The sequence below is a fragment of the Cottoperca gobio genome, chromosome 2 (genome assembly GCF_900634415.1).
Source record: "Cottoperca gobio chromosome 2, fCotGob3.1, whole genome shotgun sequence".
Lineage (NCBI taxonomy): Eukaryota > Metazoa > Chordata > Actinopteri > Perciformes > Bovichtidae > Cottoperca > Cottoperca gobio.
This window is the reverse complement of record NC_041356.1, coordinates 5728947-5752277: the sequence shown is the minus strand read 5'-3', so window position 1 is coordinate 5752277 and position 23331 is coordinate 5728947. Positions and strand designations below refer to the sequence as shown.

The 23331-nt window shown below is 46.3% G+C and overlaps 4 protein-coding genes across 6 annotated transcripts in view; all 4 read right to left on the bottom strand.

Annotated features, from left to right (window-relative positions):
• LOC115017648 (microtubule-associated protein 2-like) overlaps positions 1 to 3012 on the bottom strand; it is a 52868-nt gene extending 49856 nt beyond the window's left edge. The window contains exon 1 of the mRNA XM_029446306.1: positions 2954 to 3012. The gene's annotated coding sequence lies outside the window, so the exon portion shown is untranslated. The remainder of the gene's footprint in view (positions 1 to 2953) is intronic.
• Positions 3013 to 4179: 1167 nt separating this feature from the next.
• LOC115021017 (long-chain specific acyl-CoA dehydrogenase, mitochondrial-like) lies at positions 4180 to 7776 on the bottom strand. The gene is given in 12 exon segments (XM_029451134.1): positions 4180 to 4677; positions 4773 to 4859; positions 4946 to 5073; positions 5213 to 5326; positions 5423 to 5524; positions 5618 to 5782; positions 5878 to 5944; positions 6030 to 6194; positions 6277 to 6308; positions 6310 to 6415; positions 6554 to 6703; positions 7525 to 7776. Coding segments are annotated over 12 exon segments (1293 nt in total). The 5' UTR covers positions 7614 to 7776; the 3' UTR covers positions 4180 to 4589.
• Positions 7777 to 8520: 744 nt separating this feature from the next.
• On the bottom strand, positions 8521 to 15035 carry LOC115021000 (long-chain specific acyl-CoA dehydrogenase, mitochondrial-like). Of its 2 annotated transcripts, none has more exons than XM_029451115.1 (11): positions 14531 to 15035; positions 13540 to 13689; positions 13263 to 13400; positions 13009 to 13173; positions 12857 to 12923; positions 12596 to 12760; positions 10046 to 10147; positions 9842 to 9955; positions 9575 to 9702; positions 9402 to 9488; positions 8521 to 9306 (listed from the first exon to the last, which is right to left on the bottom strand). In XM_029451115.1, the coding sequence occupies exons 1-11, from the start codon at positions 14617 to 14619 to the stop codon at positions 9213 to 9215; spliced, it is 1299 nt and encodes a 432-aa protein (XP_029306975.1). In that variant the 5' UTR covers positions 14620 to 15035; the 3' UTR covers positions 8521 to 9212. The 2 variants fall into 2 exon arrangements, with proteins under 2 accessions (XP_029306975.1, XP_029306983.1); XM_029451123.1 differs by lacking the exon at positions 14531 to 15035 and adding an exon at positions 14134 to 14404.
• A 694-nt stretch (positions 15036 to 15729) lies between these two features.
• LOC115021690 (long-chain specific acyl-CoA dehydrogenase, mitochondrial-like) lies at positions 15730 to 22094 on the bottom strand. Of its 2 annotated transcripts, none has more exons than XM_029452292.1 (11): positions 21728 to 22094; positions 20737 to 20886; positions 20460 to 20597; positions 20206 to 20370; positions 20054 to 20120; positions 19793 to 19957; positions 17258 to 17359; positions 17054 to 17167; positions 16787 to 16914; positions 16614 to 16700; positions 15730 to 16518 (listed from the first exon to the last, which is right to left on the bottom strand). In XM_029452292.1, exons 1-11 carry the CDS (start codon positions 21814 to 21816, stop codon positions 16425 to 16427), a joined length of 1299 nt encoding a protein of 432 aa, XP_029308152.1. In that variant the 5' UTR covers positions 21817 to 22094; the 3' UTR covers positions 15730 to 16424. The 2 variants fall into 2 exon arrangements, with proteins under 2 accessions (XP_029308152.1, XP_029308160.1); XM_029452300.1 differs by lacking the exon at positions 21728 to 22094 and adding an exon at positions 21331 to 21590.
• Between the last annotated feature and the right edge of the window lie 1237 nt (positions 22095 to 23331).

Sequence of the window (23331 nt, the reverse complement as noted above, 5' to 3'; positions counted from 1 at the left end):
CTATAAACCCGACACCCGTGTCCTAGATGATGAACCTCAAGAATCTTAACTAAGACACACGGTTCTGCATTTTAACGGCTGTTTCGACATCATCTGGAGTGCAGATTTGTTTGTGCTGCTTGAAAATGTGATCCAAAAAGTGCTTTCTTCTAAGATTTCTGCTACTCAAAAGCTTTCTGATGGCGAGTAAATGTCTTCGGTTGTTCCAGCGTATTGGTTTGTCCCTTTAAGACACGTATTTCTGCAACAACAACAAAAAAGCCCCGACACCTGGCCTGCGCATCGACCTCCATTCATTCTTGGAAGACGAATGATGTCGGTATAAAAACATAGCAGCACATCAGCCTCAAACTGTCAATTATGTAGTTCCCATTCCTTGATTTACTCCCACAATTGTATTCCCCCACGTCCAACAGAAAGCACTCAAAGTGTGCCAAGAAGCAGCGTATGCGCATGTGTGGGCCTGCTCCACATGCAGGTCAGTGGGTCGTTTGGTTCCTCCGACATATGCGAATTAGATTAGGTCCCTCTCATAGTCGAGGCTTAATCATGCACTAAAGCACAGTTCTGCCAGGTCCCATTAGACACCTGTAGTGGAGGAAAGGGCCTCAGATGGGAGGAGCAGCAGGGGACAAAGACGCATCCTGAGTCCTCAAACACCTGTGACTATAGCACTGAGTACGTCTACTTCCCAGAGGGCACACAAACTCACCACTTAGATACATGTCAAAAACACATCATGGAACACATTAAACTAAACACAGTCCTTCGCAAAAACAAGCAAAACCGAGTCCATCAATCCACAAACAAATCCAAGAAAGTGATCTCTACTCACTTAGAAAGTCTTAGTTTCAGTGGAGCGCAAAGTGCTTGTGTGGTTTCGGGTTTTTGACGGTGCACCTAACCAGAATTGACGTTGGGAAATATACTTAACGTTCCCGCGTGGTGCAGGGAGGTGGATCGGGTTTCCTCGTGGTTTGGAAAAAAGCAAGAAAGTGGCTAAATGTATGGCTGGCACACACACACACACACACACTCATTTTTACATGATTACACAAGGAGTGCACCAGAGCTAATCTAGAGATTTAAAAAGAGTCGTACTTTTATAGTTTGAGCAAGTAAACACACATGCAAACCCAACCTGCTGTTACGTGATTAAGGTCATTTCAATTACTCCGTCAGTGATTAGACACGGCCCAATCCGGCCTTGTGGAGGTTACGGGAGAAGTAGGTGAAACTTGACACACATCTCGACTTGTAATGCACTTTGTCAACCTCCATTTGGCCCGAGCCAAGAAACACATAATCTACGTTTAAATGGGAAAGAATTTAACTGCTATACGTGTGGTCAGATGTGTTCATTACTTGCATTGTATGTGAGGTTAATTGACACCCACAAACCTCCACAATTAACCTTAAATCAAATCAAAGTCACCATCACACTGTAAAGGGAATGTTTATACATGTAATTCCTAACTAATCCTAACATTTACAAGAAAATTATTGGGGAAAAAAAAGGTAGGAAGGTACATTTTGTCATGCTGAATGACATATTTCAAATAAAAAAATTCCAAAATAAAATAAACCAACATTTAAAGTGGTGCTTTTGCAGGATTAATTGTGGGAAACACTCAAGTTTTACAGATTTGTCGGTGACAGCCCTAATAGGAACTTCCCTTTTAAAAGGATTTTTTTTCGTGGCACACAAGATAGAAGCTACTGTACTCTCCATGTATGCCAGTAAACCATATTCCTGCACATTTATTGTACTTGAAATCTGATTAAACAAGCAAACTGGGTGTATTTCGCGTTACTAAACCTCAAACCGAGAAGAAAGCTGACTGAACGCTGGCATGAGCTGCAAACATACCTGTTCCCTGCAACACTTAAATCTCATTTGGTTCAAGTGACCCCATCATGAACCAAGAGAGGTAATACTCAAAATCCCACATCATCAGTTTTCATTATATATCTTCCATACCCGGGTCTTATGAGACAGCAATCGGAATGTGCTAATACAAGAACTGGAGAGCAGTTTCATGCAAGCGTTAATTCCTTTTCATACAAGGAATGTTTTCACAACCAGGGAAATCTATGGCTCCTGCTTCTCCTCGTGTGGAGGCTGAGGAGACACTGAAAGGAGTCTGGACATTTTCTAGTACATAAAAAAAAAAAAAAAGACATTGCAACGAATCAGGGCAGGACTTCCATCATAGCCTGCAGACATGGAGATTCAGGGTTTGAAGTAGCTCACCGAACAGAATTATCATGCATTTTATAAAAAATGCATGGGTTTAAAAATATGTACATCCAATGCAAGTCTTGCTACCTTTCTGCTGATGCAAGCTGGGACAGACTGCAAGGGCAACAAGATGCCAACAAGCCGGGCTACTCCCATATCCACAAGCCACGGGGAAGACACGAGCCACATGTACAGAGATGACTAGAGTTAATATGATCTACACCTCTATATGTTAAATCCCATGGATTTCTTCACAGGTTAGTACTGCAGTGAATAGTCGTGGGGGCAGCGCCGGTTTCAGCACCATACAGGCGTGGACCAGAACAAAAGGCGCAGCAGGCTGCTGCAGCGGAGAGAGGCGCACCGGGACGCAGCAAGACAGCGAGAAAACACCGCAAATGTAAAAAATATTACACCATTTTTATACATTTCTCCACGTGCACACATCCAGAATTTCCCTCCCGGATCTAAAACCGGAAATCGACGTTAAATTACAAAGTCTAGTGCATCGTTTCACACCTCTAAATCCATGCATTACTGTACATGACGCACAGATGAGGATTAGTGGACAGCAATGCCAACATTCATGACTTTTTTTTTTACATACAAACTTCTACAACTGCGAATAAAATAAGCTGAAACATATATTTATGTTGCAATTATAAAGCCGAATTTGACAGTAAACGACAAACAAAGAGCTGCAGCTCTTACCTGGAGGTGCAGGCTGCTCAGCGGCACTAATACCCTTGTGTGTGTGTGTGAGGAGAGCAGTGGTGACAATGAGAGCCGGGCCCTCTGATCCCTCCCATCGCAAATTAAACTACCGTAAATGCAGCAGTGTAGGCGCAACGACATTGTGTGGCTGCAACATGCATGACATGCAATCCCTCATTGTGATTATGACAATCGTGCAACATCTTTTGGAGCGACAAATGCATGCACGGAGTGGGTCACACTGACGTGAAGTTAGATAGCGCATTAAGCGTATGAAATGCTGAGTCATGGTTAAAAGGTTTCTATATAATGGGGTTGCTTTGCTGGAAGGGGAAGTGCTGTGTGTGGAAATGAGTGCAAAGCTGAAGGCACTGGGGTGTGGCTGTTGCTGAGGAAACATGGAGAAGAAGGGGGGGGGGGGAGTGAGGGATGGGTATAACGTGGATGTGATGCCAAGGGGAGAGTGGGTAGGAGGGTTAGGCTAAAACAGAAGGGGGAGAGCTAGAAGAGGAGACGGGAGCGAGGGGAAGATGCATCAGTGAGCAGTAGCTGCACTTTTGTCCCCCCCAGGTGAGGCGTGGTGGGGATGCTGAGTGCCTGCCTCCTCAACTGGCAATGATGAGGGGTTTTTTTTTTTTCAGCATCAGAGTCAGACTGGCATGCTGTGTATTTAACACCAGATCCCCAAGGATGCAAATGAGAATGCATTTTTTTTAAAATAGGTACATCCATTCAAAGCTATAGGTATCGGATGCAGTACCATTACATCTATACATGTAAGAGAGATGCTTCCAGTCATATTCAACAGTCTGCTTTTGCCTGCTGGATGTGCTGCAATGGAATCAAATGGACACTGGTCATTTCTCTGCCAGCTTTTCCCAAGCTTTTACTGCCACCTACTGGTGGAAATAAGACAATGCACAGGGGACGCTGAAGTCCCCCCCCCCCCCCCCAATTCAATTCCTTCCTTTCCCTCAAATGCCTCAGCTGAATCCGCACCTTGACATACACCCAAGATTAACCTTTAATAAAATGCATAATAACTCATTTGAAATATCTGTCCCTGACGTTCTCAATGCAGAAACTTTAAATTCAGTTTGACATAAATAGATATATCTTCTGTACATATCAGACACACAAACTGTTACTACGTTCATTAAAATATGAATATAAATATTCATTAAATAATGTCAATCAATCGCTGACAAACTGATGAAAGTATTATAACATTTATATATTTGCAGTATTACAAACTGGGTTTCTGTAATGAAAGAAATGCTGTCTTCCAGATTAATATTTTTTATTACATACACAATTCTGAAAGCTTGAAGCTCATGTATCAACAAGACTCCAGACTGCCAAACTCTCAGCCAGCTCCCTTTGCCTTAAAGCGCCATCTAGTGGGCAAGATGAGATACTGCCAATATATTAATTTAATAAATATATATTATTTTAATATACAAGAATAGTTATTTCTCGATCTAAAAGTGCTCAAGAATTCAAGTAATACTGAGTTAGAAAGTTGTATTTCTTATTTCAAAGTAAAAAAGAAATCAGTAATTTTGTGTCGTATGCTATTTTCTTTTAACAGATCAGTGCTCCTCCGCCATAAAAACATCCACATTTTTCACTTCTAGCCAACAATGGTGCGGGCGATGAGCTCTTTCATGATCTCATTGGTGCCTCCATAGATGGGCTGAATACGGGAGTCAACAAACGCCCTGGAAAGACACAGATCAGTTCAGCAACTTGTGGGCAGACTGCAATACAAACAGACAACTTCCTCCGCAGAAGTTACAGGTTATGCGACACTTACTTAGCAATGGGGTATTCCCACATGTAGCCCCAGCCTCCGTGGAGCTGCAGGCACTGAGTGGCCACCTTGTTCTGGAGGTCAGAAGCCCTAAAAGAGAAGACAAAAAAAAGGGGGGACATTAGCAAATGGCAGCGATGTAGACTGAGATGAGGAGCTGGTGAATACACTCTCACCAGAACTTGGCCATGGAAGCGGTCGCGGCGTCGAGGCGTTTCTCAGCGTGGAGCAGAATGCAGTTATCTACGAAGGCCCGGCCCACGCAGATTTCGGTCTTCAACTCGGCCAGCTTGTGTTGCACGGTCTGCGGAGTCAAATTAGACGATATTTATTGTCCTAAAAGAAAAGTGTTATTGTGCGATGAAGATATCTAAAACAGTGGCTGAATAAGTCCAAAACTGCTAGTCAGCGTTAAAGAACACAAGACGACTTGTTGTACTGACCTGTAGGTGCGCGATCGTCTTGCCGAAAGCCTTCCTCTGCATGACGTAGTTCTTGGTCTCCTCAAACATGAACTCACAGCCCGCTATGGCCATGACCGCAATCAACAGACGCTCCTTCACCCGCAAAACGATAAATTGATGATGAATGATTTCTGTGACCCCCCCCCCCCCTCAACTCTTGCTAAACATTTCCCCTCATGTTGCTGTCACCTGAGGCAGTTCATTCATCAGGTAGTAGAAACCCTTGTTGGGCTCCCCCAAGATGGCGTCAGCCGGGAGCCGCACATCCTCAAAAAACAGTTCAGCCGTGTCCTGTGACAGAAGGAGAAAAAGAGAGAGAAGATCGAATCAAAGAGTCGAAGACTGATGGAAACACGATCTTCTCATATCATTGAGCTCCAGCACCTGGGCCTTCAGACCGATCTTTTCCAACTTGCGTCCTTTATGGAAGCCCTTCATGCCATTCTCCACCAGGAACAGACTGATGCCGTGTGCCGCCGTCTTCGCCTCGCTGTTTGTCACGGCCACTACCACCACCAGGTCGGCCATCCAGCCGTTTGAGATGAACACCTGGAGAGGTGGGACGGAAAAGAGTTAATGTGATGTTGAGATGCAATAAAAATGAGATGCTTTGATGACTCATTACTAGGACTAAATTACATCACCTTGTTGCCATTGAGGATCCAGTCGCTGCCATCCTTCTTAGCGTACGTCTTCACACCTTGAAGATCACTGAAAAGATCAAAAATGTGTCATCAAGGCTACGCCACACGAGCGCCATGCAGGCATTTTCTTTCTGACATGCTCGAGTCCTGACCTGCCCGCTCCCGGCTCCGTCATGGCCACAGCGGCGATGCATTTCCCAGCAGTCATGTCGGGGATGAAGCGTTTAATTTGTTCCTCGCTCCCGAAGTTAGAGAGGTAGGGCATGATAATGTCGGAGTGCAGGAAAAAACCTGGGCCTGTGCAGTTAGAATACATCCTGGAGGACAAAATCAAAACCTCATAAAAAAAAATGATATGAAATATGACTAATTGTGTTTTTAATCTTAAGGACAACTCACTGCTCCTCACACATGACGGCCGCAGAAAACACGGTCGGCTCCGATGCCGCCATGCTCCTTTGGGATCATAACTCCCAACATGCCTTGCTCCCCAGCCTTCTCCCACACCTCCCTGCTCACCTGACCTGCCTTCTCCCACCTGGTGTAAGGGGAAAAAAAAGAGATTGTAGTTAGTTGGGGAAAGACTTTGTGGTGTTTTTTAAGTGTCTTTGTGTCTCTTTGTAGTCGTGTGATTGACTTTTAACAGAGGCTGACCCTGTGCCGTGCTTCCACCTACTCGTTGTGGTATGGAATCACTTCCTCTTGAAAGAAGCGGCGGGCACTTCGTCTGAAGATATCATGGTCCTCCTTGAAGATCCGGCGGGTCCCGATGTCCATCAAGGTCTTGGCGTTGGAGGTCTCTGGACGGGCCTGACTGTGCTGGAGCCTGGGAGGAATTACAGCCCTTCAATCAATCATATTAATCTTAAAAGCCATTAAGTGGCTGATTCAACAACCCATGAGAAATAATGTCACTTTGGTGAAGCTTAAGTGAAGTGTGATGTTAAGTTTAAGATGCCACCTTTAGCATTAGAGAAGGGCTGACACTAAATATTAGTCATTATCTTCTGCATTAATGACAAAATGTAAAAACAACAACCCTAAAAAAAATGTCATCAAATGTCTTGTTTTTGTCCCATCAGCAGTCAAAAACCTTAAGATATGCAGGTTTTTATCATATAAAACGAAGAAAAGATGAAGCACATCCTCACTTCTGTAGCCAGTAGGTGGCGCTATTACTATGAAAGGGCTTAGCTTGTTAAAGTACAGTGCCTGAAATTGGCCAAAAATACTCACTAGGTGAAACGTACCGTTTTGTTAAAACTTTAAAACAGTTTGTGTCGGTTTAAAATGTGAACAAAGCCGCCTTCACGGTACATTTCTCCTAGATTTACGAAATGTGCCAGCTTGTCACACCAGAGCACAATAACCACATAACAAATACTAGAATACGCAATGATTAATCAACACATTTAAGCAGTTAATGCGCGTGCCAAGTGTTGTTTTCAAGCATCCCTAGACCCTAACAAATAGGGCGTTTCATGCCACAAGAGTATATCATCCTAAAAACACTTAATTAAGTCATTAAGAAACTGTTAGGAATCTCTGGTAACGTTATAAAAGCGACTTCTCGAAGTGAGCTTTTATTGACACATATTTCCACCTCAGAATGAATACATTACTGTTATATAGATAAATGTATGTCACCTTGCAGCAGCCTCAGGGAACACATTTCTTCGCCGGGAGACATTCCTCAAGCCCAGAAGAAAAGATTTGGTCACTTTCATAGCGAACATCCTCGACACAGTCAAACAGTCACAAGTGAGGTGAAAGCAAACAAGATAAAGCTCGTATCACAAAGACGGATCATTATATGAAGGCGATGCAAATAGAAATACTGTGAATTATTAAGCCTGGCTGTACATTGAAATGGTGTTAATGTGAGACGTGAACTCTGCTGCCTAGAAAGAAGTGAAGACAACAGAAGAGACGTGCCAAGAGCGCACCATCAAGGTCCGCTAATGGAGAAGAAGTCATGATAACGTACAAAGTGTCTGTGAACAAAGGAGGGGGGCGTATGTGTGAATCAGAGAGACAGCTGAGCTAACTACCTGAACCTGTCTGTGGATTGGTGAAGCAAGAACAGACCTCGTGAGATTTGTAACCTACTATATCATCTTTAATAAATCTTCTTATATTATAACTGAGTCTTCATCATTTTTACTATCCAATACCAACACTAGCTTCAGCAACAGTCCCTGTAAATAAACACGTCTACTTATTTTATAGACTGGACACGGCTGTGTTTGTAAGTAATATAATAATAATAATAATAATTAAAAAGGCTGTCTTCTGTAACACATACTCCACAAGACCACGAGGTAAATTAAAGTTACACAGTAGGAAAAAAGTGTATAGTTTTACCAATAGTAGGCCCTATATCAAAAACTAAATGTTTCCTTGTTGAATCCTTGTTCCTGCTTCACAAGGACACCTTATATCTTTACACACACCGTCACTCTGATGAACAGTTCAAAAAGGTCATGTAGTGTCAATAACCCTGTGACACTAAAGTTTAAAATACACACTGCTCTTTATATGTACATATCATCCATCACTATCTACTACTACTAGTAGATAGTGGTAGGCTACTTTGATATCGATGCTTTGTGTGGGCAATAAAAGAGAAAGAATCAACCCAGATGGGATGTACGTTGGAAAAGTTTATTCTGAAATGAACAGAGTGACAATAAATAAAACTTTTCAGGGAGGTGGGAGACTTGTGGCGGTCTTATCCACGACCATTCTCCAGCACCTTAGGCATTGCTGGGCCAGTGATGGTGTGACTGAATGAGGTGGCGGTGGGAAGGGAGGGATCTACCCTCATTTGATGAGCGGTCATCCCTTCTCCCCCGTGCCTCACCCCATGCCCCATACGTTCATTAAAATATGAATATAAATATTCATTAAATATTGTCTGCTGAGGTACTATCAATCGCTGACAAACTGATGAAAGTATTATAATATTTATATATTTGCAGTATTACAAACTGGGTTCTGAAACCTTGAAGCTCATGTATCAACAAGACTCCAGACTGCCAAACTCTCAGCCAGCTTCCTTTGCCTTAAAGCGCCATCTAGTGGGCAAGAGGAGATACTGCCAATATATTCATTTAATAAAAATATATTATTTTAATATACAAAAAGTTATTTCTCGATCTAAAAGTGCTTACTGAGTATAATATATATATAATATATAATATATAATATATAAATACTGAGTTATAAAATTGTATTTCTTATTTCAAAGTAAAAAAGAAATCAGGAATTTTGTGTCGTATGCTATTTTCTTTTAACAGATCAGTGCTCCTCTACCATAAAAACATCCACATTTTTCACTTCGAGCCAACAATGGTGCGGGCGATGAGCTCTTTCATGATCTCATTGGTGCCTCCATAGATGGGCTGAACACGGGAGTCAACAAACGCCCTGGAAAGACACAGATCAGTTCAGCAACTTGTGGGCAGACTGCATTACAAACAGACAACTTCCTCCGCAGAAGTTACAGGTTATGCGACACTTACTTAGCAATGGGGTATTCCCACATGTAGCCCCAGCCTCCGTGGAGCTGCAGGCACTGAGTGGCCACCTTGTTCTGGAGGTCAGAAGCCCTAAAAGAGAAGACAAAAAAAAAGGGGGACATTAGCAAATGGCAGCGACGTAGACTGAGATGAGGAGCTGGTGAATACACTCTCACCAGAACTTGGCCATGGAAGCGGTCGCGGCGTCGAGGCGTTTCTCAGCGTGGAGCAGAATGCAGTTATCTACGAAGGCCCGGCCCACGCAGATTTCGGTCTTCAACTCGGCCAGCTTGTGTTGCACGGTCTGCGGAGTCAAATTAGACGATATTTATTGTCCTAAAAGAAAAGTGTTATTGTGCGATGAAGAGATCTAAAACAGTGGCTGAATAAGTCCAAAACTGCTAGTCAGCGTTAAAGAACACAAGACGACTTGTTGTACTGACCTGTAGGTGCGCGATTGTCTTGCCGAAAGCCTTCCTCTGCATGACGTAGTTCTTGGTCTCCTCAAACATGAACTCACAGCCCGCTATGGCCATGACCGCAATCAACAGACGCTCCTTCACCCGCAAAACGATAAATTGATGATGAATGATTTCTGTGACCCCCCCTCAACTCTTGCTAAACATTTCCCCTCATGTTGCTGTCACCTGAGGCAGTTCATTCATCAGGTAGTAGAAACCCTTGTTGGGCTCCCCCAAGATGGCGTCAGCCGGGAGCCGCACATCATCAAAAAACAGTTCAGCCGTGTCCTGTGACAGAAGGAGAAAAAGAGAGAGAAGATCGAATCAAAGAGTCGAAGACTGATGGAAACACGATTGTGGCAGTGGGGTGTGGTTAGGGCGCCGGCTGCTGGGGAGAGACAGGAGTGTCCCAGCTGGAGGCCAGACAGCTGAACGGAATCAGGTAATCAGTCACATAATAAATGCATGGTGATAGCCTGGTTCTGTTCTCTTGCAGTAGGCTGGGTTCGAGAGGAGACGGAGACGCTTCTTCAGCCACGAAGCAGCGCAGCCTGGAGAGCAGCGGACAGGAGAGCGACCTGTCAGCGGTGCCTGTAATATCAACTTACCTGTGTGCGAATAAAGCTGTGTGTGTGACACTATACTCTCTCTCTGTCATCCCTGTAACGGACTGTGGACAAGAGGCTCCACAAGTGGCGCCTGCACAGGGACATGACAGAGGAGGTAGCTGCGCAGAGCCCGCTAGGGCTGATCCTCCAGCGTCTGGCGGCCATGCACGAGGGCACCGCGGCCCTTCAGCAACAGCAGAGCCAGACGCTCGTAGACATGGCGGCGTACCAGAAGGCGGACCGAGACCTCCTGCAGGGAATGCTCCGGTCATCGGCTGCCCCGGAGGGTGAGTCGGGAGGCGGGCCAGCCCAGCTCCCGCGGGTCGCAGTGCAGAAGATGACGGCGGAGGACGACCCCGAGGCCTTCCTGGACATCTTCGTGGGCACGGCAGAGGTGTGCGGGTGGCCGCAGGCGGAGTGGGGGATACGACTGCTCCCCCTGCTGTCCGGGGAAGCCCAGCGGGCCGCCCATACCCTGCCTGCGGCCTCCAGATATGACTACAACCAACTCCGGAGGGCGATCCTGGACCGGTTGGGCAGCACACCAGAGGGACATCGCCGCCGGCTCCGGAGCCTGCCCTTTGAGGACTCTGGCCGACCCTTCGCCGTCGCCCAGCAGCTCCTCGACTCGGCTAGGCGCTGGCTCCAGCCGGGAGTCAACTCCGTTGAGGACATCGTCGGGCAGGTGGCCCTGGAGCAATTCATCGCCGGACTCCCTCTCCTCGGTCCGGAAGGGATGTACCATGTACCGGTATGTATACAGGGGGGCATTCACCAAGCTCTGTGGGACTCGGGATGTACGCATACCATGGTCCACCAGCGCTTGGTTCGGCCCGGGGCGTTGCTGGAGGCGTCGTGGGTGAAGGTGAGGTGTGTGCATGGGGATATTCACGAGTACCCGGTGGTGACCCTGGTAATTTCATTTAAGGGGAAAAAGCATAGAGTTAAGGCTGGAGTTAGTACTCGCCTCACGCACCCCCTGATACTGGGAACAAATTGGCCGGGGTTTGACAAGATAGTGGGGAAGACTGGGGGGAGTGCGTTCATGGGCGGTAGGGAAATGTGAGTTGTGTGCGGTGTTCAATGGGGAGACGGAGGTGGCGAACGCCGGGGAGGGGAGTGCAGGGCCGGAGGAGGCTTGTGATGAGCTTCCACCGTTACGTCCGGTGGAGGACTTTCCCCTCGAGCAGTCTCGAGATGAGACCCTCCGTCACGCGTTCGTGTGTTAGTGTGTATGGATGGTTCCCCACTACACCCGAACGTCGCACTGACACACCCCCACTTCGCGGTGATTAGGGACAGACTGTACCGTGTGAGCCGTGACACACAGACAGGAGAGTTAAATACCCAGTTGTTGGTTCCGAAAAGCCGCCGGGAAACGGTTTTCCAGGCGGCTCATCATAACCCCATGTCCGGTCATCTAGGGTACGACAAGTCACTCAACCGGATCATGGCCCGATTCTATTGGCCTGGCATTCGCGCGGACGTGAAACGGTGGTGTGCGTCCTGCCGTGAATGTCAGCTGGTTAACCCGCCGGCCACTCCAAGAGCGCCATTGCGCCCACTGCCATTAATTGAGGTGCCGTTCGACAGAATTGGTATGGACCTCATCGGGCCATTAGACCGGAGCGCCCGGGGATATCGCTTTGTGTTAGTCCTGGTGGATTACGCAACTTGATATCCGGAAGCAGCGCCGCTGCGTAACATCTCGGCAAAGAGTGTGGCGCAGGCACTGTTCCAGGTTATCTCCCGAGTTGGGATCCCGAAAGAGATCTTGACTGACCAGGGCATGTCCTTTATGTCACACACACAGCTTTATTCGCACACAGGTAAGTTGATATTTCAGGCACCGCTGACAGGTCGCTCTCCTGTCCGTCGCTCTCCTGTCCGCTGCTCTCCAGACTGCGCCGCTTCGTGGCTGAAGAAGCGTCTCCGTCTCCTCTCGAACCCAGCCTACTGCAAGAGAACAGAACCAGGCCATCACCATGCATTTATTATGTGACTGATTACCTGATTCCGTTCAGCTGTCTGGCCTCCAGCTGGGACACTCCTGTCTCTCCCCAGCAGCCGGCGCCCTAACCACACCCCACTGCCACAACGATCTTCTCATATCATTGAGTTCCAGCACCTGGGCCTTCAGACCGATCTTTTCCAACTTGCGTCCTTTATGGAAGCCCTTCATGCCATTCTCCACCAGGAACAGACTGAGGCCGTGTGCCGCCGTCTTCGCCTCTCTGTTTGTCACGGCAACTACCACCACCAGGTCGGCCATCCAGCCGTTTGAGATGAACACCTGGAGAGGTGGGACGGAAAAGAGTTTAATGTGATGTTGAGATGCAATAAAAATGAGATGCTTTGATGACTCATTACTAGGACTAAATTACATCACCTTGTTGCCATTGAGGATCCAGTCGCTGCCATCCTTCTTAGCGTACGTCTTCACACCTTGAAGATCACTGAAAAGATCAAAAATGTGTCATTAAGGCTACGCCACACGAGCGCCATGCAGGCATTTTCTTTCTGACATGCTCGAGTCATGACCTGCCCGCTCCCGGCTCCGTCATGGCCACAGCGGCGATGCATTTCCCAGCAGTCATGTCGGGGATGAAGCGTTTAATTTGTTCCTCGCTCCCGAAGTTAGAGAGGTAGGGCATGATAATGTCGGAGTGCAGGACAAAACCTGGGCCTGAGCAGTTAGAATACATCCTGGAGGACAAAATCAAAACCTCATAAAAAAAAAAAAACAATTATATGAAATATGACTAATTGTGTTTTTAATCTTAAGGACAACTCACTGCTCCTCACACATGACGGCCGCAGAAAACAGGTCGGCTCCGATGCCGCCATGCTCCTCTGGGATCATAACTCCCAACATGCCTTGCTCCCCAGCCTTCTCCCACACCTCCCTGCTCACCTGACCTGCCTTCTCCCACCTGGTGCAAGGGGGAAAAAAAAGAGATTGTAGTTAGTTGGGGAAAGACTTTGTGGTGTTTTTTAAGTGTCTTTGTGTCTCTTTGTAGTCGTGTGATTGACTTTTAACAGAGGCTGACCCTGTGCCGTGCTTCCACCTACTCGTTGTGGTATGGAATCACTTCCTCTTGAAAGAAGCGGCGGGCACTTCGTCTGAAGATATCATGGTCCTCGTTGAAGATCCGGCGGGTCCCGATGTCCATCAAGGTCTTGGCGTTGGAGGTCTCTGGACGGGCCTGACTGTGCTGGAGCCTGGGAGGAATTACAGCACTTCAATCAATCATATTAATCTTAAAAGCCATTAAGTGGCTGATTCAACAACCCATGAGAAATAATGTCACTTTGGTGAAGCTTAAGTGAAGTGTGATGTTAAGTTTAAGATGCCACCTTTAGCATTAGAGAAGGGCTGACACTAAATATTAGTCATTATCGATTATCTTCTGAATTAATCACAAAATGTAAAAAACAACAACCCTAAAAACAATGTCATCAAATGTCTTGTTTTTGTCCCATCAGTAGTCAAAAACCTTAAGATATGCAGGTTTTTATCATATAAAACGAAGAAAAGATGAAGCACATCCTCACTTCTGTAGCCAGTAGGTGGCGCTATTACTATGAAAGGGCTTAGCTTGTTAAAGTACAGTGCCTGAAATTGGCCAAAAATACTCACTAGGTGAAAGGTAACGCGAAACGTACCGTTTTGTTAAAACTTTAAAACAGTTTGTGTCGGTTTAAAATGTGAACAAAGCCGCCTTCACGGTACATTTCTCCTAGATTTACGAAATGTGCCAGCTTGTCACACCAGAGCACAATAACCACATAACAAATACTAGAATACGCAATGATTAATCAACACATTTAAGCAGTTAATGCGCGTGCCAAGTGTTGTTTTCAAGCATCCCTAGACCCTAACAAATAGGGCGTTTCATGCCACAAGAGTATATCATCCTAAAAACACTTAATTAAGTCATTAAGAAACTGTTAGGAATCTCTGGTAACGTTATAAAAGCGACTTCTCGAAGTGAGCTTTTATTGACACATATTTCCACCTCAGAATGAATACATTACTGTTATATAGATAAATGTATGTCACCTTGCAGCAGCCTCAGGGAACACATTTCTTCGCCGGGAGACATTCCTCAAGCCCAGAAGAAAAGATTTGGTCACTTTCATAGCGAACATCCTCGACACAGTCAAACAGTCACAAGTGCGGTGAAAGCAAACAAGATAAAGCTCGTATCACAAAGACGGATCATTATATGAAGGCGATGCAAATAGAAATACTGTGAATTATTAAGCCTGGCTGTACATTGAAATGATGTTAATGTGAGACGTGAACTTTGCTGCCTAGAAAGAAGTGAAGAGAGGGTATGAAACTCTGGAGCTCAACAGAATCACCATACAGATAGGAGGTGTTGTTGTGACTGGAGTGTATCAACTAAATGCAGGCAGAGAGTTTGGGGGTTAGGTTTTCAACAGAGGCTCCCCTTGGTATGAATAAACTAATGTTAGGTTCCTGCCATGTAGCTTGAAGATTAACCCCAAACTAGGTGAACAATCAGAAAACAGAAGAGACATGCCAAGAGCGCACCATCAAGGTCCGCTAATGGAGAAGAAGTCATGATGATAACGTACAAAGTGTCTGTGAACAAAGGAGGGGGGCGTATGTGTGAATCAGAGAGACAGCTGAGCTAACTACCTGAACCTGTCTGTGGATTGGTGAAGCAAGAACAGACCTCGTGAGATTTGTAACCTACTATATCATCTTTAATAAATCTTCTTATATTATAACTGAGTCTTCATCATTTTTACTATCCAATACCAACACTAGCTTCAGCAACAGTCCCTGTAAATAAACACGTCTACTTATTTTATAGACTGGACACGGCTGTGTTTGTAAGTAATATAATAATAATAATAATAATTAAAAAGGCTGTCTTCTGTAACACATACTCCACAAGACCACGAGGTAAATTAAAGTTACACAGTAGGAAAAAAGTGTATAGTTTTACCAATAGTAGGCCCTATATCAAAAACTAAAATGTTTCCTTGTTGAATCCTTGTTCCTGCTTCACAAGGACACCTTATATCTTTACACACACCGTCACTCTGATGAACAGTTCAAAAAGGTCATGTAGTGTCAATAACCCTGTGACACTAAAGTTTAAAATACACACTGCTCTTTATATGTACATATCATCCATCACTATCTACTACTACTAGTAGATAGTGGTAGGCTACTTTGATATCGATGCTTTGTGTGGGCAATAAAAGAGAAAGAATCAACCCAGATGGGATGTACGTTGGAAAAGTTTATTCTGAAATGAACAGAGTGACAATAAATAAAACTTTTCAGGGAGGTGGGAGACTTGTGGCGGTCTTATCCACGACCATTCTCCAGCACCTTAGGCATTGCTGGGCCAGTGATGGTGTGACTGAATGAGGTGGCGGTGGGAAGGGAGGGATCTACCCTCATTTGATGAGCGGTCATCCCTTCTCCCCCGTGCCTCACCCCATGCCCCATACGTTCATTAAAATATGAATATAAATATTCATTAAATATTGTCTGCTGAGGTACTATCAATTGCTGACAAACTGATGAAAGTATTATAATATTTATATATTTGCAGTATTACAAACTGGGTTCTGAAACCTTGAAGCTCATGTATCAACAAGACTCCAGACTGCCAAACTCTCAGCCAGCTTCCTTTGCCTTAAAGCGCCATCTAGTGGGCAAGAGGAGATACTGCCAATATATTCATTTAATAAAAATATATTATTTTAATATACAAAAAGTTATTTCTCGATCTAAAAGTGCTTACTGAGTATAATATATAATATATAATATATAATATATAATATATAAATACTGAGTTATAAAATTGTATTTCTTATTTCAAAGTAAAAAAGAAATCAGGAATTTTGTGTCGTATGCTATTTTCTTTTAACAGATCAGTGCTCCTCTACCATAAAAACATCCACATTTTTCACTTCGAGCCAACAATGGTGCGGGCGATGAGCTCTTTCATGATCTCATTGGTGCCTCCATAGATGGGCTGAACACGGGAGTCAACAAACGCCCTGGAAAGACACAGATCAGTTCAGCAACTTGTGGGCAGACTGCATTACAAACAGACAACTTCCTCCGCAGAAGTTACAGGTTATGCGACACTTACTTAGCAATGGGGTATTCCCACATGTAGCCCCAGCCTCCGTGGAGCTGCAGGCACTGAGTGGCCACCTTGTTCTGGAGGTCAGAAGCCCTAAAAGAGAAGACAAAAAAAAAGGGGGACATTAGCAAATGGCAGCGACGTAGACTGAGATGAGGAGCTGGTGAATACACTCTCACCAGAACTTGGCCATGGAAGCGGTCGCGGCGTCGAGGCGTTTCTCAGCGTGGAGCAGAATGCAGTTATCTACGAAGGCCCGGCCCACGCAGATTTCGGTCTTCAACTCGGCCAGCTTGTGTTGCACGGTCTGCGGAGTCAAATTAGACGATATTTATTGTCCTAAAAGAAAAGTGTTATTGTGCGATGAAGAGATCTAAAACAGTGGCTGAATAAGTCCAAAACTGCTAGTCAGCGTTAAAGAACACAAGACGACTTGTTGTACTGACCTGTAGGTGCGCGATTGTCTTGCCGAAAGCCTTCCTCTGCATGACGTAGTTCTTGGTCTCCTCAAACATGAACTCACAGCCCGCTATGGCCATGACCGCAATCAACAGACGCTCCTTCACCCGCAAAACGATAAATTGATGATGAATGATTTCTGTGACCCCCCCTCAACTCTTGCTAAACATTTCCCCTCATGTTGCTGTCACCTGAGGCAGTTCATTCATCAGGTAGTAGAAACCCTTGTTGGGCTCCCCCAAGATGGCGTCAGCCGGGAGCCGCACATCATCAAAAAACAGTTCAGCCGTGTCCTGTGACAGAAGGAGAAAAAGAGAGAGAAGATCGAATCAAAGAGTCGAAGACTGATGGAAACACGATTGTGGCAGTGGGGTGTGGTTAGGGCGCCGGCTGCTGGGGAGAGACAGGAGTGTCCCAGCTGGAGGCCAGACAGCTGAACGGAATCAGGTAATCAGTCACATAATAAATGCATGGTGATAGCCTGGTTCTGTTCTCTTGCAGTAGGCTGGGTTCGAGAGGAGACGGAGACGCTTCTTCAGCCACGAAGCAGCGCAGCCTGGAGAGCAGCGGACAGGAGAGCGACCTGTCAGCGGTGCCTGTAATATCAACTTACCTGTGTGCGAATAAAGCTGTGTGTGTGACACTATACTCTCTCTCTGTCATCCCTGTAACGGACTGTGGACAAGAGGCTCCACAAGTGGCGCCTGCACAGGGACATGACAGAGGAGGTAGCTGCGCAGAGCCCGCTAGGGCTGATCCTCCAGCGTCTGGCGGCCATGCACGAGGGCACCGCGGCCCTTCAGCAACAGCAGAGCCAGACGCTCGTAGACATGGCGGCGTACCAGAAGGCGGACCGAGACCTCCTGCAGGGAATGCTCCGGTCATCGGCTGCCCCGGAGGGTGAGTCGGGAGGCGGGCCAGCCCAGCTCCCGCGGGTCGCAGTGCAGAAGATGACGGCGGAGGATGACCCCGAGGCCTTCCTGGACATCTTCGTGGGCACGGCAGAGGTGTGCGGGTGGCCGCAGGCGGAGTGGGGGATACGACTGCTCCCCCTGCTGTCCGGGGAAGCCCAGCGGGCCGCCCATACCCTGCCTGCGGCCTCCAGATATGACTACAACCAGCTCCGGAGGGCGATCCTGGACCGGTTGGGCAGCACACCAGAGGGACATCGCCGCCGGCTCCGGAGCCTGCCCTTTGAGGACTCTGGCCGACCCTTCGCCGTCGCCCAGCAGCTCCTCGACTCGGCTAGGCGCTGGCTCCAGCCGGGAGTCAACTCCGTTGAGGACATCGTCGGGCAGGTGGCCCTGGAGCAATTCATCGCCGGACTCCCTCTCCTCGGTCCGGAAGGGATGTACCATGTACCGGTATGTATACAGGGGGGCATTCACCAAGCTCTGTGGGACTCGGGATGTACGCATACCATGGTCCACCAGCGCTTGGTTCGGCCCGGGGCGTTGCTGGAGGCGTCGTGGGTGAAGGTGAGGTGTGTGCATGGGGATATTCACGAGTACCCGGTGGTGACCCTGGTAATTTCATTTAAGGGGAAAAAGCATAGAGTTAAGGCTGGAGTTAGTACTCGCCTCACGCACCCCCTGATACTGGGAACAAATTGGCCGGGGTTTGACAAGATAGTGGGGAAGACTGGGGGGAGTGCGTTCATGGGCGGTAGGGAAATGTGAGTTGTGTGCGGTGTTCAATGGGGAGACGGAGGTGGCGAACGCCGGGGAGGGGAGTGCAGGGCCGGAGGAGGCTTGTGATGAGCTTCCACCGTTACGTCCGGTGGAGGACTTTCCCCTCGAGCAGTCTCGAGATGAGACCCTCCGTCACGCGTTCGTGTGTTAGTGTGTATGGATGGTTCCCCACTACACCCGAACGTCGCACTGACACACCCCCACTTCGCGGTGATTAGGGACAGACTGTACCGTGTGAGCCGTGACACACAGACAGGAGAGTTAAATACCCAGTTGTTGGTTCCGAAAAGCCGCCGGGAAACGGTTTTCCAGGCGGCTCATCATAACCCCATGTCCGGTCATCTAGGGTACGACAAGTCACTCAACCGGATCATGGCCCGATTCTATTGGCCTGGCATTCGCGCGGACGTGAAACGGTGGTGTGCGTCCTGCCGTGAATGTCAGCTGGTTAACCCGCCGGCCACTCCAAGAGCGCCATTGCGCCCACTGCCATTAATTGAGGTGCCGTTCGACAGAATTGGTATGGACCTCATCGGGCCATTAGACCGGAGCGCCCGGGGATATCGCTTTGTGTTAGTCCTGGTGGATTACGCAACTTGATATCCGGAAGCAGCGCCGCTGCGTAACATCTCGGCAAAGAGTGTGGCGCAGGCACTGTTCCAGGTTATCTCCCGAGTTGGGATCCCGAAAGAGATCTTGACTGACCAGGGCATGTCCTTTATGTCACACACACAGCTTTATTCGCACACAGGTAAGTTGATATTTCAGGCACCGCTGACAGGTCGCTCTCCTGTCCGCTGCTCTCCAGACTGCGCCGCTTCGTGGCTGAAGAAGCGTCTCCGTCTCCTCTCGAACCCAGCCTACTGCAAGAGAACAGAACCAGGCCATCACCATGCATTTATTATGTGACTGATTACCTGATTCCGTTCAGCTGTCTGGCCTCCAGCTGGGACACTCCTGTCTCTCCCCAGCAGCCGGCGCCCTAACCACACCCCACTGCCACAACGATCTTCTCATATCATTGAGTTCCAGCACCTGGGCCTTCAGACCGATCTTTTCCAACTTGCGTCCTTTATGGAAGCCCTTCATGCCATTCTCCACCAGGAACAGACTGAGGCCGTGTGCCGCCGTCTTCGCCTCTCTGTTTGTCACGGCCACTACCACCACCAGGTCGGCCATCCAGCCGTTTGAGATGAACACCTGGAGAGGTGGGACGGAAAAGAGTTTAATGTGATGTTGAGATGCAATAAAAATGAGATGCTTTGATGACTCATTACTAGGACTAAATTACATCACCTTGTTGCCATTGAGGATCCAGTCGCTGCCATCCTTCTTAGCGTACGTCTTCACACCTTGAAGATCACTGAAAAGATCAAAAATGTGTCATTAAGGCTACGCCACACGAGCGCCATGCAGGCATTTTCTTTCTGACATGCTCGAGTCATGACCTGCCCGCTCCCGGCTCCGTCATGGCCACAGCGGCGATGCATTTCCCAGCAGTCATGTCGGGGATGAAGCGTTTAATTTGTTCCTCGCTCCCGAAGTTAGAGAGGTAGGGCATGATAATGTCGGAGTGCAGGACAAAACCTGGGCCTGAGCAGTTAGAATACATCCTGGAGGACAAAATCAAAACCTCATAAAAAAAAAAAAACAATTATATGAAATATGACTAATTGTGTTTTTAATCTTAAGGACAACTCACTGCTCCTCACACATGACGGCCGCAGAAAACAGGTCGGCTCCGATGCCGCCATGCTCCTCTGGGATCATAACTCCCAACATGCCTTGCTCCCCAGCCTTCTCCCACACCTCCCTGCTCACCTGACCTGCCTTCTCCCACCTGGTGCAAGGGGGGAAAAAAAGAGATTGTAGTTAGTTGGGGAAAGACTTTGTGGTGTTTTTTAAGTGTCTTTGTGTCTCTTTGTAGTCGTGTGATTGACTTTTAACAGAGGCTGACCCTGTGCCGTGCTTCCACCTACTCGTTGTGGTATGGAATCACTTCCTCTTGAAAGAAGCGGCGGGCACTTCGTCTGAAGATATCATGGTCCTCGTTGAAGATCCGGCGGGTCCCGATGTCCATCAAGGTCTTGGCGTTGGAGGTCTCTGGACGGGCCTGACTGTGCTGGAGCCTGGGAGGAATTACAGCACTTCAATCAATCATATTAATCTTAAAAGCCATTAAGTGGCTGATTCAACAACCCATGAGAAATAATGTCACTTTGGTGAAGCTTAAGTGAAGTGTGATGTTAAGTTTAAGATGCCACCTTTAGCATTAGAGAAGGGCTGACACTAAATATTAGTCATTATCGATTATCTTCTGAATTAATCACAAAATGTAAAAAACAACAACCCTAAAAACAATGTCATCAAATGTCTTGTTTTTGTCCCATCAGTAGTCAAAAACCTTAAGATATGCAGGTTTTTATCATATAAAACGAAGAAAAGATGAAGCACATCCTCACTTCTGTAGCCAGTAGGTGGCGCTATTACTATGAAAGGTCTTAGCTTGTTAAAGTACAGTGCCTGAAATTGGCCAAAAATACTCACTAGGTGAAAGGTAACGCGAAACGTACCGTTTTGTTAAAACTTTAAAACAGTTTGTGTCGGTTTAAAATGTGAACAAAGCCGCCTTCACGGTACATTTCTCCTAGATTTACGAAATGTGCCAGCTTGTCACACCAGAGCACAATAACCACATAACAAATACTAGAATACGCAATGATTAATCAACACATTTAAGCAGTTAATGCGCGTGCCAAGTGTTGTTTTCAAGCATCCCTAGACCCTAACAAATAGGGCGTTTCATGCCACAAGAGTATATCATCCTAAAAACACTTAATTAAGTCATTAAGAAACTGTTAGGAATCTCTGGTAACGTTATAAAAGCGACTTCTCGAAGTGAGCTTTTATTGACACATATTTCCACCTCAGAATGAATACATTACTGTTATATAGATAAATGTATGTCACCTTGCAGCAGCCTCAGGGAACACATTTCTTCGCCGGGAGACATTCCTCAAGCCCAGAAGAAAAGATTTGGTCACTTTCATAGCGAACATCCTCGACACAGTCAAACACAGTCACAAGTGAGGTGAAAGCAAACAAGATAAAGCTCGTATCACAAAGACGGATCATTATATGAAGGCGATGCAAATAGAAATACTGTGAATTATTAAGCCTGGCTGTACATTGAAATGGTGTTAATGTGAGACGTGAACTCTGCTGCCTAGAAAGAAGTGAAGAGAGGGTATGAAACTCTGGAGCTCAACAGAATCACCATACAGATAGGAGGTGTTGTTGTGACTGGAGTGTATCAACTAAATTTCCTAAACTAAAAATCAGAAAACAGAAGAGACGTGCCAAGAGGCGTGGACACGCCTGCGCACCATCAAGGTCCGCTAATGGAGAAGAAGTCATGATGAAAACGTATAAAGTGTCTGTGAACAAAGGAGGGGGGCGTCTGTGTGAATCCGAGAGACAGCTGAGCTAACTACCTGAACCTGTCTGTGGATTGGTGAAGCAAGAACAGACCTCGTGAGATTATTACTATATAATCTTTAATAAATCTTTTTATATTATAACTTAGTCTTTTCATCATTTGTACTACCCAATACCAACACTAGCTTCAGCAACAGTCCCTGTACACGTCTACTTATTTTATAGACTGGACACGGCTGTGTTTGTAAGTATAGTATAAGTAAAATATAAACATACAATGTTTCCTTTAACTTGTTAACGTCTCAATATTAACGGTCTCTTTAGTTTACTAGTAAATATTTGCACGGAACTATTTTCCGTGACGGACACAAAGTGGTGAGGTCGAAGTACACTCGCTGATAGAGGGTTATACAACCCATTTGTGATGGCGGAGTGGTCGTGGGTGGGGGAGGGTGTAGGAGCCGGAGAGTAAGTGGGTGGGGGAGGGTGTAGGAGCCGGAGTGGGGGAGGGTGTAGGAGCCGGGGTGGGGGAGGGTGTATGAGCCGGTTTGGAGATTTAAATCTCGCGCCATTTTCTCCTTCTTCTTCTACTAAACCCTTCGGCGCCAATCCTACTTCACTCACACTGCCACTTATTGGTAGGAATACATTGTTGCAGAAATACTCTTTGTATAATAGCACTTTTACGCGCTGCCACTTTTCACACATAATAAGAAATAAGAGATTTATGAACAAAAATAAATATCAATACATTTCAGCCAAAACAAGAGGTTTTATTCTTTAGATGTAGCCTTGTTTGGTTGGCACATGCAGATATATAATATGTAACCTCATTGGAAATGTAAAAAATAAATACGAATAATAATTAAAAAGGCTATCTTCTGTAACACATACTTACTCCACAAGACCACAGAGGTAAATTAAAGTTACACAGTAGGACAAAAGTGTATAGTTTTACCAATAGTAGGCCCTATATCAAAATCCTTGTTGAATCCTTGTTCCTGCTTCACAAGGACACCTTGTATCTTTACACACACCGTCACTCTGATGAACAGTTAAAAAAAGTCATGTAGTGTCAATAACCCTGTGACGATAAAGTTTAAAATACACACTGCTCTTTATATGTACATCTCATC